General features: G+C 39.6%; 1 protein-coding gene across 1 annotated transcript in view; it reads left to right on the forward strand.

The window, feature by feature from the left end:
- The first annotated feature begins 6,660 nt into the window (after window positions 1–6,660).
- Window positions 6,661–19,265, forward strand: part of pde4dip (phosphodiesterase 4D interacting protein) — a 440,914-nt gene continuing 428,309 nt past the window's right edge. Inside the window, exon 1 of the mRNA XM_063064080.1 lies at window positions 6,661–6,831. Within this exon, the coding sequence (XP_062920150.1) occupies window positions 6,707–6,831 (125 nt within the window). The 5' untranslated portion in view covers window positions 6,661–6,706. The remainder of the gene's footprint in view (window positions 6,832–19,265) is intronic.

Below are 19,265 nucleotides of genomic sequence, written 5' to 3' on the forward strand. Positions count from 1 at the left end.
CAGCAATTTTAACTGATCTTTAAATCTAAGTTGTTCTTCAGTTAGAAGCCATTTTGAATACTTTCTTGTAAGATTCCACAAACTAAGTGATCCCTCAGTGCACCATTAAGTCCATTACTGAACTAACAACGCTCAGACAACTTCTTCAATTCTGCCACGTACATTGAAGTATTCTCCCCTCCCTTTTGATTCCACTAAAGCGTTCTGCAATCAACAGTAGTTTTGGTTCTAAATGTTCCTGCGTTACCTTCATGATAGCAGAAAAGGTAATTTGAGCTTGTTTGGTTGGAGCAGTTAAGATTCTAAACAAATTTTATGACTTTAAATAAGATGCACTCAGCAAAACTGGTACTTGTTTCTCATTGCCTATTCCATATGCTTTAAAATACTGTTCAATTAGATCAATATACATGAGCCAGTTATCTGTTGAGCAATTGATCGTGTCTATCTTTCTGATATAGCCAGCCATTTCAGTTTATTTTTGTTAATGATTATTATCACCCAGTACACACTGTTTTTGAACCCATGAATTCTTCTGTTTTCTGCCTTTTATTTTACTCGATCATCCTTCCTTTTGCAAAGAAAATGTTCTGTGATTTTTTTTCAAAACTTGAACATCTCACTGCACTTTTTTTAAAACTTGAACTTCTCGCTGCGCTTCAACAAGTAGGTAGTCGTCTCGGATTCATTTAAAAATACCTTGTTATCTCTTGTAACTCAAAACAAAAACTAAGTGAAAGGAAATCAAGGCAGTTGGGACGAAAGTCCTGTATATTCGTTTTTACATTAAGTGAGATGTGTACATAAACAATACATTTAAAATATTACTCAAATCCCACTGAAATATTAAATATACAACAGTACATTTCATCCGGGAAAATAGGTTGAAAGTTGCAGCTTTAGGAGTTAAGGAAAAAAAGGTTATTGGGAAAGAAAACTAATAAAGATTAATTTCTAGAGTGAAGGAATTGAAAATTTGGAATTTTATGCTGAACTGTATCTAATCTTAATTGGACCACTTTGGAACACTCTGCAATTCTGCTTGCTATATGACAAAATGCGATTGAGAGGATGGAAAGGTACAGAGATTTCAAAGGTGACATCAGATATATGAGGGTATAAATCAGGAAGCAATGAACAGACTAGATTTCTTTACTCTTGAGAAAGGGAAGCTGAAGGGTACCATACAGAGTTCTTTAAAAGTCTGAAAGCTTTCGATAGAATGGAAACAGAAAGAAAAGCATCATTTGAGCCAACAATGTAAGATAGTAGCATACAGATCTGCAATGGAATTCATCTTTTGTTTTGTGAAGCTGTGAAACTTGCTGCCAAGGAGAAAGACTGAATTAAATGCACTGATGCCTGAAAAGAATATGAAGGTGAAGGGATCAAAGGATCATGCTAACAGATTTGGATGAGGATAGATTTGAAGAAGATAGGTCAAGTGACTATTGTTATGTATTATGTCAAAGTTAAAGTCTGTCCCGAGCCTTGTGGCCCATCAGGCTGGTGCTTATGCCGGTTTCTGTGGCATGAAGTGACTGAGAGTACGAGAGTATGTACTTAATGTTACTCGGATTCATCAAAGCTTCCACATTTCTTATTGCACGTTTGAATCTTTAGTTGAATGTGCTGCTTGAATTTATCATTAATAATCATTCCAGCAAGCAGATTATTTGAAACTTTGTCTCCAATGTAACATATTGTATTTTCAGAAATAGAGCAGAATTTAATATTGACATAAGAAAAGGTAAAACCACAAGGAATCAAAAATCTAACCAAGATGAAAGTGATTCATTTGCAGGGTGTTTTGACATATCAGCTGCTCTCTACCTGTCTACATTAACTACGGTACCTTATTTCAGAAATCAGGTTATTAAGATATTAGTTACAGTAGCCAGGTGCAGCGTGTGAAAAGCCTGTGCAGGAGTAAGCTGAATGTCAAACAGTACAATGATAATAATGGGGCAGAGTCACCATGGCTAGTGTGAAGGTTTTAAAGCAAACTTGGGGATCCAAGTGTAGGATCTAATACTGCTTCTGAATAATAATTGTTACATCAAGGCTTTTAAGAATTGTGTTGGGTGACTAACTGTTCCATGGGCTGCAACATAGACACTCTGAAGGGCCTTAGGATAGACCACATATTTGGAGTTTCTTATGTCTCAGGAGAAGATTATACACTCTGCAATAGATTTTATTGGAAGTTAAGAACCATCAGCTTTATAAATGCATTAACCCTCACTGTTAATAAGCCAAAATAGTTCAAATAAATACCTGCTTATGATCTGTTATCTACTTTGAGATTTTATGTTCAACAAGGGCATTTTAATAGCAAGTCAGGTTTTATTAGAAATGGAAACAAAGAGCAAGCTGCACTCAAAGACTTTCTGAACAAGGTGTGAGTGAAATAGAACACATTAGCATTTAGTGTACTTCTTGATAATTGACGATATGAAGGAAATGGGGATAAAGGTTCACTTAGTGACCAGAAGTCCGAATAAGTAGTTAACCATGATAGAAAAAATGACAGAGGGTTGATAGGTTATTCAGACATCCCACCTCTCCCGGAACTTCCGGGAGTCTCCCACATATTAATAGTGCCTCCCTGATGCCCGCAAATTATATACAATGTCCCGGAAATTGATTTTTTTGAGAGCGAGCAAGAGAAGAGCAAGATAGAGTGCGAGAGCGACCACGAGAGAGAGCGTGCATGCGAGAGAGAAAGCAAGCGAGAGCGAAGGCAAGCGAGCGTGCGAGTGAGAAAGTGAGAGAGAGCGAGCGAGAGCGAAAGTGAGAGCGCGCGAGTGACGAGAGAGAGAGAGCGTGCGCGAGCGAGAGCGCACCATTGCAGAGTGTTCCAAAAAAAATATAAAACGTACATCACCCCAGACTACACTGAAGTGTACCCCTGCCTAATAGGGGTCAAAATAATGACAGTATTGCTCGCTGCACTTTTTGCAACAGTGACTTTTCTATTGCCCATGGTGGGTTAAGACCGTAAAAGACATGTTGAGGTGAGTTTAACAGGTGTCATTCATTCATTAGTATAGCTAACGTTATTTAAATTAGCTGCTAAGGAGCTACTCTATTGCAGACATCCCACCTCTCCCGGAAGTCTCCCACAAATTGATGGTGCTACCTCCCTGAAATTAGTTTTTGTAGGGTGGGATATCTGGGTTATTTTGCCCTTATTTTGAAATGGAGTGGTAGAGTGTCCGGAGTGGAGGCTAGCAAGTGGTGGGGGTGTGGGGGCCTTGGTAGTGAGAGCAGAGAGTATGTAGGGAAAATAAATTGATTAGTGTAGTATTAGTGTAACTGGTTGATTTTTGATGGGCCTTTTTTTTGTGCCTATTCTATGTAAGGAATTCATAATCAAACTTCTTTGTTCAGAATCATGAATAATCTTTGTCAAGACTAAATTTAGAAAGTGAATCAATCAAATCTTCCTCTGAAGCTCCTATGAACTGGTTAAGAGCAACAGACATGGTGATCTGTAAACAGTTCACCAACCAATCAAAGGTCAGGGAGGAAGATCTGTAAGTGTGCGACTAAACACAAATCTGCAGTAGTAAAAGACACTATTAAAAAGATTTGGATTAATTTTTAGCAGGACCATTAAAGACCCACAACTAAAACAAAATGGTGTCAAATTTGAGCTATCTTACTAAATTTGATAACACATAGTTACATTTTCATTCAAGGAAATTATGCATAATATATTAATGTGTCATCTCCCCAACCATGAGTGTAACACAGAATAATATTCAACGAAGTACAGCTATGCATCCATATCTGATGATCCTAGGAAGTCAGCTATATCTTTTAATATAAAAAATACTGTTCTCCAGCACAGTCCCTCCTAAACTGGGGTGGGGAGGGACATTCCACAAATGTTAATGAGCATTTAAAAATTGATATTGAAGAGAAACTATAACACTAAGATGCTTCCCCTGAACTGACTGTAACCACAACCTCAGCTGCCCTGGTAACTATTCAAAATCAAAGTAAATTTATTATCAAAGTCCATATATGTTACCATATACTACCTCAAGATTCATTTTATTGCAAGTATTACAGGAAAATAAAGAAATACATTGGAATTTATTAAAAACTATACATAAACAAAGACTGACAACTAACACAATTGATGTGTATGAGATGATAAGGGGCATTGATCGTGTGGATAGCCAGAGGCTTTTTCCAAGGGCTGATATGGCTAACACGAGGGGGCATCATTTTAAGGTTCTTGGAAATAGGTACTGAGGGGATGTCAGGGATAAGTTTTTCACACAGAGTGGTAGGTGCGTGGAATGCACTGCCAGTGGTGGTGGTGGAAGCGAATACAATAGGGTCCTTTAAGATACTCTTAGATAGGTACATGGAGCTTGAAAAATAGAGGGCTATGCGCTAGAGCAATTCTACGCAGTTTCTAGAGTAGGTTACATGGTCGGCACATTGTGGGCCAAAGGGCCTGTAATGTGCTGTAGATTTCAATGTTCTATCTTCTTAACATGGAACAAAGACAAATTGTGCAAATTTTTAAAAAATGCCAAGAATACAAGTCAATGAGTCCTTGAAAGGGAGTCTATAGGTTGAGGAATCAGTTCAGAGTTGTAGTGAGTGAAGTTATCCATACCAGTTTAGGAACCTGATAGGGGTAGGGTAATATCTGTTTCTGAACTTAGTGTGTGAGATTTGAGGTTCCTATACCTCCTTTGTGATGGCAGCAGTGAGAAGAGAGCATGGCCTATATGGCAGGGATCCTTGATGCTGGGTGTTGTCTGTTTGTGGCAACATTCCTTGTAGATATGCTCAATAGTAGAGAGGGCTCTGCCTGTGATGGACTGGTTTGTATCCATCAATTTTTGTGGGCCTTTGCATTCTTGGGCTTTGGTGTTTCCATACCATGCCATGATGCAACCAGTTAGAGTACTCTCCACTGTGCACTTATAGAATTTTGTCAAAATTTTAGACCACATGACAAACTCACATAAACTTCTGCCCTCTCCCGGCAACTTTGATACCCTCACTAAACAAGAATAAATCAACCCCTACTTTAAATATACCCAGTTACTTGGCCTCTACAGCTGTCTTGTCTGTGGCAATGAATTCTACAAATTCACCAAATTCAGGTTAAAAAAATTCCTAAAGCAGGTGTTTCCAACCTGGGGTCCACAGACTATTTGGTTAATGAAAGGCTCCATGGCATAAAAAAGGTTGGGAACCCCTTTTCTAAAGGGATATCCTTGTATTCTGAGGCTGTGCCCTCTGTCCACCACTATTGGAAATATCCTTCTCATGTCCACTCTATCTAGGCATTTCAATATTTGATAGGCTTCAATGAGATCCCCTCAGTCTTCTATACTCCTGCGAGTACAGGCCCAGTACTATCAAACACTCCTTATACGTTAATCCTTTCACAGGCTAACCTTCGGGGAATCCTACACTAGACCTGCCAATTCCCTTTGCACCTCTGATTTCTGAATTTGTTTTCTGATTAGAAAATAGTCTATGCCTTCATTCCTTCTAACTCCATCATGGACAGTCACAATCCTGGCTGTGATTGGAAGAGGTTGGACATGGGGCTAGCAAGCCCATTCCGCAAAATCCCAGAGCTATAGAAATGCCAACAGAAGCTCCAAGAACTTCAATCCTGTGTGAGGAAGGATACACCTAAAAGATGGCTAAATCTAGAAACAACTTGAAAAACTGGCCAAGTACAGAGCATTCTGGGGAGCTGCTGTTGGCAGCCTATGCCCTAGTAGGGATGATGGGCTTCGGTAAGTAAGTTTATTCCTTCTACCAAAATTCATGACCAAATACCTCTCTACACTGTATTCCACCTGCCACTTCTTTTTCAGTTCTCCTCATCTGTCCAAGTCTTTCTGCAGACTCAATGCTTCTTCAGCACTGACTGCTCCTCCATCTACCTTTGTATTGTTTGCAAATCTGGCCTCAAAGACAGAAATTAGGTCTATTTTCGTTCAAAAGATCTCGGTTTTGTAGTTCCCTACCGGAGGAGGGCTGTGAGAAGGATAGCAGGGGTGAGGAGTCGTCATTGAAAATACTGAAGCTGAGGTCTACAGACATTTGAAGTACAACACAATCAGGGCATATGGAATAGGGACAGCGCAGGAATGTGGCGTTGAAATCAAGATCGAATTATCCGGGACTTTATTGAAAGGCCGCTGGCTCGAGGGGCAGATTGGCCTACTCCATTTTTTTTGTTTCTTCGGTTGTCCACAGCGCCGACGGCATATGCGCGTTTTTAAAAGAACGAGGCTGCACAACATCTTCAAATAAGCTCCATTTGAAAGTTCAAGGGTCAAATAAAAAGTCATGTTCGTCGCTGCTATGATTAAAGGTGTTCTGTTGCTGCAGCACGTTTTAGGACATTTTGTTAAGTAATTAGTTTATATATTCTGATTGTTTTTTTGGCAAGGCAGTCTCTAGGTTACTAATGGCCAGATAGACAGTGGGGACATTTCGTTGCCTACCTGGCAGCAACATTGTGAGGCGATGAAATAACTGCAGTCGCCAGGCTGGCGCATGGGAGCGGGCAAGCGCGAGGCGGGCCCCGGGCGTGTGCGTGTGTGTGCGCGCGCCTTTCTCATCAACCGCTCTGACAGCTGCACACGCACCGTGCCCGCAGCCCCCTCCACTAGTTCCCAGTCATGTACTTTCCTCATTGCAGCCTCCACCAATGGTACCAGATGGATTAACACACCTCCATTCTCTGGATACCACAAGAAAACATTCCACGCAGGCAATCCGGGGAATGGACTGGGGTTGGAAAAACGATGAAACTTGGATACGCAGCGCAGGAAGGTAAGTACGTTTCAAAAAATACAATGACGGAGAAGTCGGATTGCTTGGCATGAATTGTACGGCTTTGGACGCTGCCTCCATCCATTTCCCGATGATTGATAGTCATTGGAATGATGACCACGTTCCTTGTGGTTCGCGATTCCAGATTGTGATTTCGGCAGCAGTCCAGGCGCTTTGCTGCAGTCTCTGGCTGTTCATTCCTGTGGTAGATTTTTTTCCCCTTTTCTCTTTCTCTCTGGGAGGTTGCATGTGGTAGCTTGTCTCCAGATAGACTTGTTTTTGATTATCCTGCGTCTTAACGCCTCCGGACAATTTTTTAAAGCAATAAATAAGTACATGGTGCAACTCCTTAGGTAACCCTGCCGGACTGTTCATTACACATGTCAAACCAGACCGTTTAAGACTACATATGCTTTCACTCATTAGAATTTCATAGAGGCGCTAGAAGGAATAATAATTGCTTTATAATGAAATGTTATTACAGGTCAATTTGAAGTTGAACATTTGAAACAGTTGGCAAATCATCTCAATAAGTAATGTTTTTAATATTTATTACAATTGCCGACATCGAAGTAATAATCAGGCCTTTTAAAGGAGAGTCACCTCTGTGAAGGGCTTGAGTGATTGTTTATATCAGGATTAAAATGTGGAGGAGCATTTCCTGCGGAGATATTTTTTACTTCAGTTCTTCCCCAAGGACCATACACAAAGTAGTTCTGTATTTTGTTTAAAATTTCATTTTGTTTGAAAGATAAATAAGTTAAGACTATAACCACACATTGGTGATTTGTAGTCTACCTTAACACATGACTTGAATGTGTACATAGAACTTATTTGGAAATTCAAGTAAAAATCCAATTTCTATGTTGAATTTCTATGTAACATGCTACAAGTATACTCACCTTTATTTTCAGTAATTCAGGAGGTATAATACATGACTAAATAAGGAAAGACAGAATAATGTAGGAAAAGGATCATACAAGGTTAATATCATGGGAATAGCAGTCTGGAAGATGAGACTACATAATGGGCCTTGATTTTAACAGAAATGCGAAAATGAGGTAATATAGCAGATGTTCTTCTTGCCCTTTGACTGAAGTTGATACTTGATGAGTTAGACCAAAGACAAGTATGTTTACTATGGTGGGATTTGATTTGATTGAGCTGGTTAGTTCAGTCAGTGCATTGCTGCATGTATTTTGATTTTGTATTGCTCCTACATTTTTCCATGGATGATGCTCACTCTCCCATATATTTTATCTTTACTTGAATATCTTAGGTATACTGGGAGAAAAATAAACTTGTTACTTGCAGAAGTGATTTGGTGTCATTGCAGCCGTAATATGCCATTTGGCTAAATTCTTTAATTAATCACTTCAGTGATTAACGTTATCATAGACATCTTACTATATAACTGATACTAAGCATTTCTGTGGTATCTGCAAAAAACATAGTGGAGATTCTGAATATATCAAAAGAATTGCAGGAAAATAGATGCAAGTTGTATATAATTAGAACTATTTTATGCATTCTTTGTTAGGTTTTCTACATAAAGAAGCCATTCTGTTAATTAAGTGATTCAATCCCCAAATGGCTTACTGATTCAACAAGAGTTTGAAGTAATATTTCACATTGAAACTTCAAAGAAGTTCATCCTCACATAGTCATTGGAAGCAATCTATCTGTACCCTGGCATTAAAGTTTTAAAAAGATAACTTTTTGAGTTCACCCCCTCAAGAGTTTTTGAAATTTTCTGGGTTGAAAATTTCAGCCAAGGAAGAGCATTGGCGTGGATTTTCAAACTGAATCCGTTTGGGGGTGTGTGTGTGTGTGTGTGTGTGTGTGTCTATTATACACACCTGTCAGTTTTCATTTCTATTGGGGTGAATAGGATGACATGGAAGTTATGGTACAGAAATGGTATATTCAGCACAACTAGTTCAAGCTGGTGTTTCTTTTCCAAATGAACAGAATCCTATTAGCCTTCTTTCAATGCTTAGCTATTAATGCTATTTGAGCCTCATATCCCAATCAGGTTTCAAATAATTTGAAAACAGGGCAGAAAATGGAAAATAAAATGCAAAAGTATTCTCAATATAAAAGAGCTTGCACTCTACAAGCATGATGCCGTGGATACTTATAGCACATAATTATTTTTGCAGTTTAAATCTGTCTTTTCAAAGTTTATACATTCCTATCATTTTGCTCAAATACTTATAATGTGATTTCTTTGACTGTTTCATCTTTTTGCAACTTTATCCTCCTAATTAATTACTTTATCATAAGTATATTTGGCCATAACTCATTCTAGTTCTCCCTCTAAATGACTGATAGTTAATAGAATCACTTACACAACACAACCCTAAGGTTCTTTGTATTTCATATGTAACCATCATGATAATTTGCCAGTAACTCGTACTCCCTAATTCTTCACATAGCCCAGGCCCAGTGTCTCTGCTGAGCATGATGCCAAATTAAACTGGCTTCTTCTGCCTGTAGTTGATCCATTTACCCCCATTTGCCCTATACTCATGTCTGTTTAACAGCTTCTTAAGCACCACTATCTTATTTGTTTCCATTACCCCTGGTAGCCTGTTCTAGCTACCTACCGCACTTTGTAGGAAAAAAATCTTGCCCAGCACATCTTCTTTAAACTTTTCCCCCTCACCATAAATGTATCTCCTCTAATACTTGGCATTTCTACTCTGTGAAAATAATTCTGACCTTTAACAAACCCTCAGTCCTTCCTGTAATGGCGTAATCAGTACATGCGTTGCCATAGCTGCAACATAACTTCCTAAATTGTATATTCACTGTCCTGACCAATGGAGGTAAGCATACCATATACTTTATTTATCACCCTATCTACTTTTCTGGCTACTTTCAGGGAGCTGTGGAGTTTGCCTCCAAGATCCCTCTGTACGCTAAAGTTGGCCTTCATCAACCATGGGATTGAGATTAGGAGCCGAGAGGTAATGTCATGGCTATATAGGACCCTGGTCAGACCCCACTTGGAGTACTGTGCTCAGTTCTGGTCACCTCACTGCAGGAAGGATGTGGAAACCATAGAAAGGGTGCAGAGGAGATTTACAAGAATGTTGCCTGGATTGGGGAGCATGCCTTACGAGAATAGGTTGAGTGAACTTTGCCTTTTCTCCTTGGAGCAACAAAGGATGAGAGGTGACCTGACAGAGGTGTATAGGATGATGAGAGCCATTGATCATGTGGATAGTCAGAGGCTTTTTCCTAGGGCTGAAATGGTTATCATAAGAGGGCTCAGTTTTAAGGTGCTTGGAAGCAGGTACAGAGGAGATGTCGGGGTAAGTTTTTTAAGCAGAAGGTGGTGAGTGTGTGAAATGGGCTGCCGGTGACGGTGGTGGAGGCAGATACGATAGGGTCTTTTAAGAGACTCCCGGATAGGTACATGGAGCTTAGAAAAATAGAGGGCTGTGGGTAACCCTAGGTAATTTCTAAAGTAACTACATGTTTCGCACAGCATTGTAGGTGAAAGGGTCTGTATTGTGCTATAGTTTTTCTATGTTTACATTATGCTATTAAGGATCCTGCCATTGACTTTATAGTTTCACCTTACATTTAAATTTTTGTCTATTCATTGTAGTTTTACAAGATCTTTTCTTCTAATGTAATGAAATTGCCCCAGCTGTAAGATCTGTTATGAACTAAAAGAACATATCTTTGTGAAAATAATTTTTTCCTTTCTGAATTTATGTGAGTTTTAGATAAATTTATGCAACCTTATATTTTTACACTTCGAGGCCTGATTTTATTTTTGGGAAGACATGTCACTGCAATTCCTGCAGAGCAATGTTTCTTGAGTAAAAGCAGTGAACAACTCAAAAGCAACTGAAAAGGGAGAAACAGAATTAACTTTTCAGATCAATTACTTACTATCAGCTCTGGTATTTTAAACAAAGCATCATTTTTGAAATATAGATCCCTGAAAAATGAAAGCTTATATTAGCCTTGGATTAATTTGTCTATCTGAACTAAAGCTTCCAGTGATTTCTGTACATAGATGCCCAAATCTGCAGTTAAAATTTTTTCCATGAAGGAAATATTCCAAATTATCATTGTCAGATTTTTATCTTTCTCAGATCAAACCATGGGTGACCTTATGGTTTCACAACATTGAATTCCATCTGCTGTTTTGTCCTGTCTGTCAGCCTCTCTTGCAACTTTTATTCACTAGCTACTAAACATTTTCTTGATGTGGTATCATCCGAAAGTTGGGGAATGCAGTTGTGATTTGTTTGATATAAATTAGTGCTATATACTACATGGTAAGAATTTGATATCCCAATACTGATCTGTATCACTGTGTAAGATCAATTACAGATATTGGAGAAAGAGATGACCTTCACTATGAAGGGTATCAGTTGTTAATTCATATTCAGTTTCTTTTTCTTATGAATGATGGTGATAAGAGAGTGTACTGGAGAGAGATATATCAGCTAGTTGAGTGGTGTCGCAGCAATAACTTTGCACTCAATATCAATAAGACTGAAGAACTGATTGTGGACTTTAAAAGGGGTAAGAGGAAGGTACACACACCAGTCCTCATTGAGGGATCAGAAGTGGAAAGAGTGAGCAATTTCAAGTTCCTGTGTGTTGATATCTCTGAAGATATAACCTAGACTCAACATATCGGTGTAGCTACAAAGAAGACACAACAGTGGCTGTCTTTCATTAGGTGTTTGAGAAGATTTGGTATGTCACCAAAAACACATGAAAATTTCTACAGATGTACTGTGGAGAGCATTCTAACTGGCTGCATCACCATCTGGGGAGTTTACCGCATAGGATCGAAGCAGAGTAAACTGAGTCACCTCCAAGCAACACACATCAAAGTTGCTGGTGAACGCAGCAGGCCAGGCAGCATCTCTAGGAAGAGGTACAGTCAACGTTCATCCTGACGAAGGGTCTCGGCCCGAAACGTCGACTGTACCTCTTCCTAGAGATGCTGCCTGGCCTGCTGCGTTCACCAGCAACTTTGATGTGTGTTGCTTGAATTTCCAGCATCTGCGGAATTCCTCGTGTTTGAGTCATCTTCATCAAGGGCTCTAGCCTCCGTAGTTTCCAGGACTTCTTCAAGGAGCAATACCATAGAAAGGCAGCATTTATCATTAAGGACCCCCGTCATCCAGGCCATGCGTTGTTCTCATTGTTACCATTAGCAACGAGGTACAGAAGTGTGAAGGCTGTAATTCGCAGTTTTTTCACTATTATTTTGTACTGCTGCTGCAAAGTCAACAAACTTCACAACGTATCATCATCATCATCATCATCAGGCGCCGTGCCCAGTTTGAGCTCTCACTGCCATTGCCCACACATTCCTGTTTCGGGTCAAGTGGATCAATTCATTGTATTCATTTCCAATTCTCTGGCTGCTGTCTCCATTATTATTTGTCCTTGTCTTCCTCTTGCTTTCTTCCCTTCAATCTTTCCCATAATTACCGTGTATTCTAACTCCTCTTTCCTAATCACATGTCCAATGAAGTTACTTTGCCTTTTCATGCTCTCATACATTATTTCTCTTTTTGTGTTTGCTCTGTTCATGACATCCTCATTTGATATTAGTTTTGTTCATGATATTCTTTGCATCCTCCTCAAAAGAACAACATATGCCTGTGATATTAAACCTGATTCTGAATCTGACTATCTACTCAAGTCTATCCTTTGCCTGCAATTTGCTCTGGTTCTGAAGGACACATGTTCCACTTTACCATTCTTAATGTATTTCCAAATACCTTTATTTTTACCTTTAGTATTCCTTGTAATTTTATTTTGAATTTCTCCACTGTATTCTACCTGGAGCATTTCCAATTTTCTTTGCATTTGTATAAGCCTTCTCTTCATTTACTGTATTTGTTGAGTCTAGTTTCTCATTTTTTGGGCAATGGAATAGTTTACAGTGGACTCTGGTTAATGGTGACACATCGAGACTAGTGCCTTTTGGCCCAATTAGGCAGCTGGCCCAATTACCCAAAGTTTCATGGAAATAATTACAAAGGTATAAAAAAAGACAAACTACAGTTGAACTGAGTAATAAATATTAAGTGAAATGCAGAATAGATTAGAACAATGACAATACTACTACAGTACTGTAGAATTGTATATTAGTGCCTAATGACTATTGATGGAGGAATTCATCCAGTGTATGCCACTGAGTTCTTTAGATTGACTGTAAATGAACAAAATCAGCATGGACACCTAGTGCAGATAATGGACTGTCTTCGTAAAATGCTTTGCATTCTCCAAATCTCCATTTTCATTGTAACATTCAATATAACTGTCATTGCCATCAAATTCTTCATAGTTTCTAATTTGTTGAAGGGGTGCGATTGTTTTATTTTCACTTCCAGCTGTTTCTGGCATCTCTAAGCCTCAAAGCTTGAAACCACAGTGAGCAAAACTGTTCTGAATTGTCTTTCTTGCCAACTATCAGTGACAAAAATAACTGCTTTTTGAACAAAAACAAACACAGTTGTTGCTATTTAAAAACTGTTCACTCTTAGCATGGTGTAGTGCCTAATGACCACACAAATGCAAGCGACTGGCACTAATTAGAAATTGGTCAGCAACAGTCTCCTGTCCCAAATGAGCAGCATAGTGTCCTAAATAAATGAAGGGAACCTCGGCTATTTTCTTGATTACTTATTGTTCTTTCAGAGTTATCCTAAATATGTAGCTCCCTAATTAACCAGTGGCCCAGCTAACTGGAATCCATTGTATTCGATTTAGTACAATATCAATTACTTATTTGAATACTCCCTGCTATTGATACACATTACAGTTCAGTCTTGTACACCATGTGATCAATTTATATCTTGTTCAAAGTAAACGTGTTATCAAAGTGCATGTATGTCACCATATACAACCCTAAGAATCGTTTCCTTGTGGGCATGCTCAATAAATCTAATAACAGTAATAGAATCAATGAAAGACTACACCTAACAGATGGATAACCAATGTGCAAAAGACAAAAAATGTAAAATACAAAAGATTAAAAAAAGAAATGATAGTAAGTGAGCAATAAATATCAAACATGAAATGGAAAGTCCCTGAAAGTGAGTCCATAAGGTATGGGAACCGTTCAGTGATGTGGCAAGTGAAGTTGAGTAAAGTTAATCCTCTCTGGTTCAGCAGTCTGATGGTTGAGAGCTAATAACTGTTCCTGAACTTTGTGGTGCATCCTGACACTCCTACACCACCACCTTGATGGCAGCAGTGAAAAGAGACCATGACCTGGATGATGGGGGTCCCTGATGATGGATGCTGTTTTTCTCTGACAACGCTCAATGTAGATGTGCTCACTAGTGTGGAGGGCTTTACCTGTGATGGGCTGGGCTATATCCATTACTTTTTGTAAGATTTTCCATTCAAGGGCATTGGCGTTTCCATACACCAAAGCCCTGTGATGCAACCAGACAATATACTCATCACCATACATCTATTGAATTTAGTCAATGTTCTAGATGTCACGCTGAATCTTTGCAAACTTCTGAGGAAGTAGAAGCACTGCCATGTTTTCTCCATGATTGCACTTAAGTGCTGGGCCCAGGACGGGTTCTCCGAAATGATAACACTGGGGAATTTAATGTCACTGACCCACTGCACGTCTGATCCCCTGATGGGCCCTGGCTCATGGACTTCTGGTTTCCTATGCCTGAAATCAATAATCACTTCCGTGGTCTTGCTGACAGTGAGTAAGATGTTGTTGTTATGGCACCACTCAGCCAGGTTTTCAATCTTCCTTCTATATGCTGATTCATCACCACATTTGATTCAACCTCCAACAGTGGTGTCGTCAGCAAACTTCAGTATGGCATTAGAGCTATGCTTAGTCACACTGTCATAGGTGTGAAGTGAGTAGAGCAGGGGGCCAAGTACATAGCCTTGTGATGCACCTGTGCTGATGGTGACTGTGGAGGAGATGTTGTTGCCAATGGTATTAAGGCCAAAGTCTTGGTTTATTGACTAGTTTTAAGGGGATGATAGTATTGAATGCTGATAAAGAGCATCCTGATGTATGCACCTTTGTTGTCCAGATGTTCCAGGATTGAACGAGGAGTCAATGAAATGTTGTGTTGGTAGGTAAATTGGACTGAACCCAAGCCGCTTCTCGGCTAGGAGTTGATATGTTTCATCACCGACCTCTCAAAGCGGTCGGTGATGAAACATATCAACTCCTAGCCGAGAAGCGGCTTGGGTTCAGTCCAATTGTCACAGTGGATATAAGTGCTAGTGGACACTAGTCATTGAGGCAGGTCACCATGTTCTTCTTGGGCATCAATATCTTTGAAGCCTGCTTGAAGCAGGTAGTTACCTCAGACTGCTAAGGCACGAGGTTAAAGATCTCAGTGAACACTCCAGCCAGTTGATCAGCACTGGTTTTTAAACAAAAGGTTGGAGGAACTCAGCAGGTTGGTCAGCATCTATGGAAATGAATAAACAGTTGATACTGGAAGTAAAGTTCCAGTATCAGTAAAGTTCCAGTAAAGTTGAGAAGTCAGAGCAAGAAGGTGGAGGGAGCAGAGGAAAAAGTACAAGCTGGCAGGTGATGGGTGAAACTGTGGGGGGGGGGTGGCTAAATGAAGAGCTGGGAAGTTGATTGGTGAAAGAGATAAAGTGCTAGAGGAGGGGAATCTGATGAGAGAGGGTAGAAGATTCCAGCACCTGCAGATTTTCTCATGTTTGTCCCGGCCAAGAATCCCATCTGGGCCGGATGCTTTCTGTGGTTTCACTCTCCAGTGCTGTCACATCAGCCTCAGAGGCTGAAATCACAGAGTCAGCAGGGGGTGTGAGAGTTCTTGGTGGTTCCTCCTTGCAAGCATAGGAGGCATTGAGCTCATCTGGAAGCAAAGCCCTGTTGTCACCTATGTCACTTTATTTCACTTTGTAAGACTTCTCTGTGGATTGTCACCTTGTTGTGGTGGAGAAGCTTGTCTGGTCCTGTGATCCCGAGAGCAATGCCGTCTGGAGCTATGCTCCTGGTAGGGTCACCCATGGCGGTAAGGTCGAGGGTGAGGTCCCTGAAAAAGAACAATCCAACCGAGACCTCAACGGTGGAACAGGCGGACGAAGTTACTTCGAACTCAACAGCTGTGAAGGCGGATGAAGGCTGCAACAAATCCATCAGCTCCAGTCGTCGTGGTTTCCATGCCACTGGAATCAGTTGGTTGATTTGTGAAGTATCGTGTGCTTCTTGGAGTGCAACACGCTCTGTGGGCCACTTCTTCAGAATGAAGACCATCATCCTCGACCTCGAGGGATGGCCACAACAACAACTTTGTAAGAGGTGAAAGCATCCAAATCCTGCTATATCTGTTGAACATCCTTCTGAATCAGCAGTTTGGTCCATCCTATGTATTGAGAAGCCTTCAGGTCTGACTGCCATATCTGGTGTACTCTGAGTAAGCCATGCCTCGGTAAAACAGAGTATACAGTTCCTCATTTCCATATGATACAGCAGTCTTGCCCTTGGGTCCTCAATTTTGTAATTTTGTTCTCCAGTGACTGCATATTTCCTAATAAGATGCTGGGTAGAGGGGGTTTCATCTCTCTGCATTTCAGTCTAGCTTGGAGTAACTCCCCGCCTCGCTTTCGGCCACAGTGAAGAACCTTCATCCACTTAAAGGTGCTGGATCTGCTTATCTGATTGCTTAAAGGTTAAGTCTGCTGAATCCTTCAGAAGATCGTGAAGTCTGAAGTTCATTAAGTCAGTTTAAAAATATGTAAGGAAAAAGTAAAGGGAAATTACATCCTGCAGATTGCATTGAGAGCAATTCAAAAGAAGTATATTTAGAAGTTTTGTATGTAGCCCACAGAATGTCGCTGTGGTTTACCGGTGTCATCTTGCTCCAAAAATTGTCGTACTTTAAACCGTTTATCTGAACTCATCTTTCTCCCTTATATTGTGGAGATGGTGGAGAGGGTGCAGAGGAGGGTATGAGCTACAGGGAAATGTTGAACACACTTAGATTGTTCTCCCGTGAATGTTGGAGGCTGAAGGAAGACCAGATGGAGGCTTTTTAAATTATGAGAAGCATTGATAGGGCAGACAGTCAGAATATTGGGGTAAAAATGTCAAATAACAGAGGACATGCTTTTAAGATGGGGCAGGGTGGAAGTTTAAGGAGTGAGTTTCTTCACGCAGAGTGTGGTGGGGTAGTAGTGGAAGCAAGCAGTTTGGAGTTCAAGAGGCTCTGAGAGAACCAAGACTGTGAAGGGAATGGAAGGCTATACATGATGCACAGGAAGTTAACATTTCGTATCAATTAGAATGAAGATCAACATAAAATTGTGGGCAAATGGCCTGTTCAGTGCTGCACTATTCTATTTCTATTTTCAAAGATCTGTCTTCAGGTTGTTAACCAATTCTGGTTCTTTATTTATCAACAAATTCAGCAGATCTGATCTCTTGCTGGTGGTAAAACATATGGCTCTAGAAAAATGCCTCTTCTCCCTTTTTTATAACTTGTACTGCTTCTCTCAGTGTATATATAGAAATATAAATCTTGTATTAAATGAACAATACTTCCTTGATCTCCGTTTCCCCATCACTGATCAATGACAACAGATGGTCAGTAAATAACTCATAAAAATATTACAGCATTTTCCCAGTCAATTGAATCATCATTTACCAAGTTTCAGTAAAGGTTTTGGAACAATGCCATATTGTACTTTGAAAAACAATAGGTGTATGTATGCTGAAAAACAAGTTCCCAGTTATATGTCACAACTGTGATATTGTAGTCAGATACATTTACCTTTGTCATTCAAAAAAAACACTATTCATCATTTAATAGAATGATGTAGGGAGAAATATCAATTCAACCAACACACACTAAATGTTGGAGGAACTCAGCAGGCCAGGCAGCATCTATGGAAAAGGGTACAATTGATGTTGCGAGCTGAGACCCTTCTGAAGAGTCTCAGTCTGAAACATCGACTGTACTCTTTTCCATAGATGCTGCCTGGCCTGCTGAATTCCTCCAGCATTTTGTGTGTGTTGCTTAGATTTCTAGCATCTGCATATTTTCTCTTGTTTGTGAGAGATATCAATTGTTAGCTTTGGAAGTTGCTCAATTGTATCACTGACATTTCTAAATTAAGTCATTCTATTGCATATTAATAGACCTTTTCTATCATGTTGAGAATAGTGGAGGTGTGAGAATGAAGGTTTGGCATTGAACATATCAGGTCTTCTTGGTGTATTCATTATTTACATAGTAATTTGCAGTAATTACAATGGATGGGCTGACATTGCTAGATCTGCTTTAATCACTAATAATCGCTTAAAATCTGAAAAGGGAGTTTATTCAAAAATGTTGATACATTCTGACATTTCAGGTGCAAGTAAGTGTTCTGTAATATACGTACATATTACTGTAATGATCTGCAATCTATAGGTAGGCTGGATGATGTGTCGTAACAAATTATTTTGATTTAAAAATTGATCTCACAAGCAAAAGGTGTGTCTTCACTGCTTCTATATTTCATGCAGCAACAAATCAGTGACTCACTTGCATGTCTTAGCAAGCTTTCACATTTTAATAGATACCATATTAAACAAAGTAGAGGGTCAGTAGTGTACTCTGCCAGAGAAGGAAAATAGATTTTTTTATGGTTCGAGTTACCATTGAAGGTGCTTCTGAATGACTTTGACAGAAAAGCAGTTGAGTTTTTAGCACTATAAGTGAGAAATCAATTTGTGACTCCTACCAGGTTAAACGCAAGCTATTGAGAGGTCTAAGAAGAGAATGAAGACAAATAATTCAAAGATGGTGGTAGATTAAGCAGCTTCCAGGGTTTTTTCAAAGTTTCGTGGAAGTGGCCATTCACCAACTGGGCCATTTACCACGTACAAGTAAGTATTTCCAAGAAATTTAGCCATGGATAGCATTGATTTTGAGCATTCATCTTATTGTTCAATAATTTTTTTCCATTGATGGCGGGGGTGAGGGTGGGGGGAAGTATCCATTGGAATGTTCTTTGAAGCCCTAAACAATCTTTATCCACTCTCTATCCCAATGTACTGGTCATTACTAGTGCTCTCACTATTACCTAACTTGAAATCAAATTAACATTGTTGGAAGATAGAACTTCTGATCTCCTCAACTGTACGTGTTCAATATCAGAGTGCCATGCCTGTCCAAACTAATTCCTTCAGGGAATATCCTTGTACTTTCTTTTTGTACCATGGCTGGAATGAAATGTTTGATTTGTGATCCACTGATTTTCTGTATCGTGATTTTTGTTAAAGAATATACCATCTGTGATAGAGTATGGAGCATCTATTTCTGCACTGTAACACTTGAGCCCCCCTACTCACTGATCATTCTTTGTATTCTATCACTTGCAAACAGCATTACAGAACGCACTTGTTTAGATTTTCATTACAATCGTGAATC

This window comes from Mobula hypostoma, chromosome 12, assembly GCF_963921235.1.
Source record: "Mobula hypostoma chromosome 12, sMobHyp1.1, whole genome shotgun sequence".
Classification (NCBI taxonomy): domain Eukaryota; kingdom Metazoa; phylum Chordata; class Chondrichthyes; order Myliobatiformes; family Myliobatidae; genus Mobula; species Mobula hypostoma.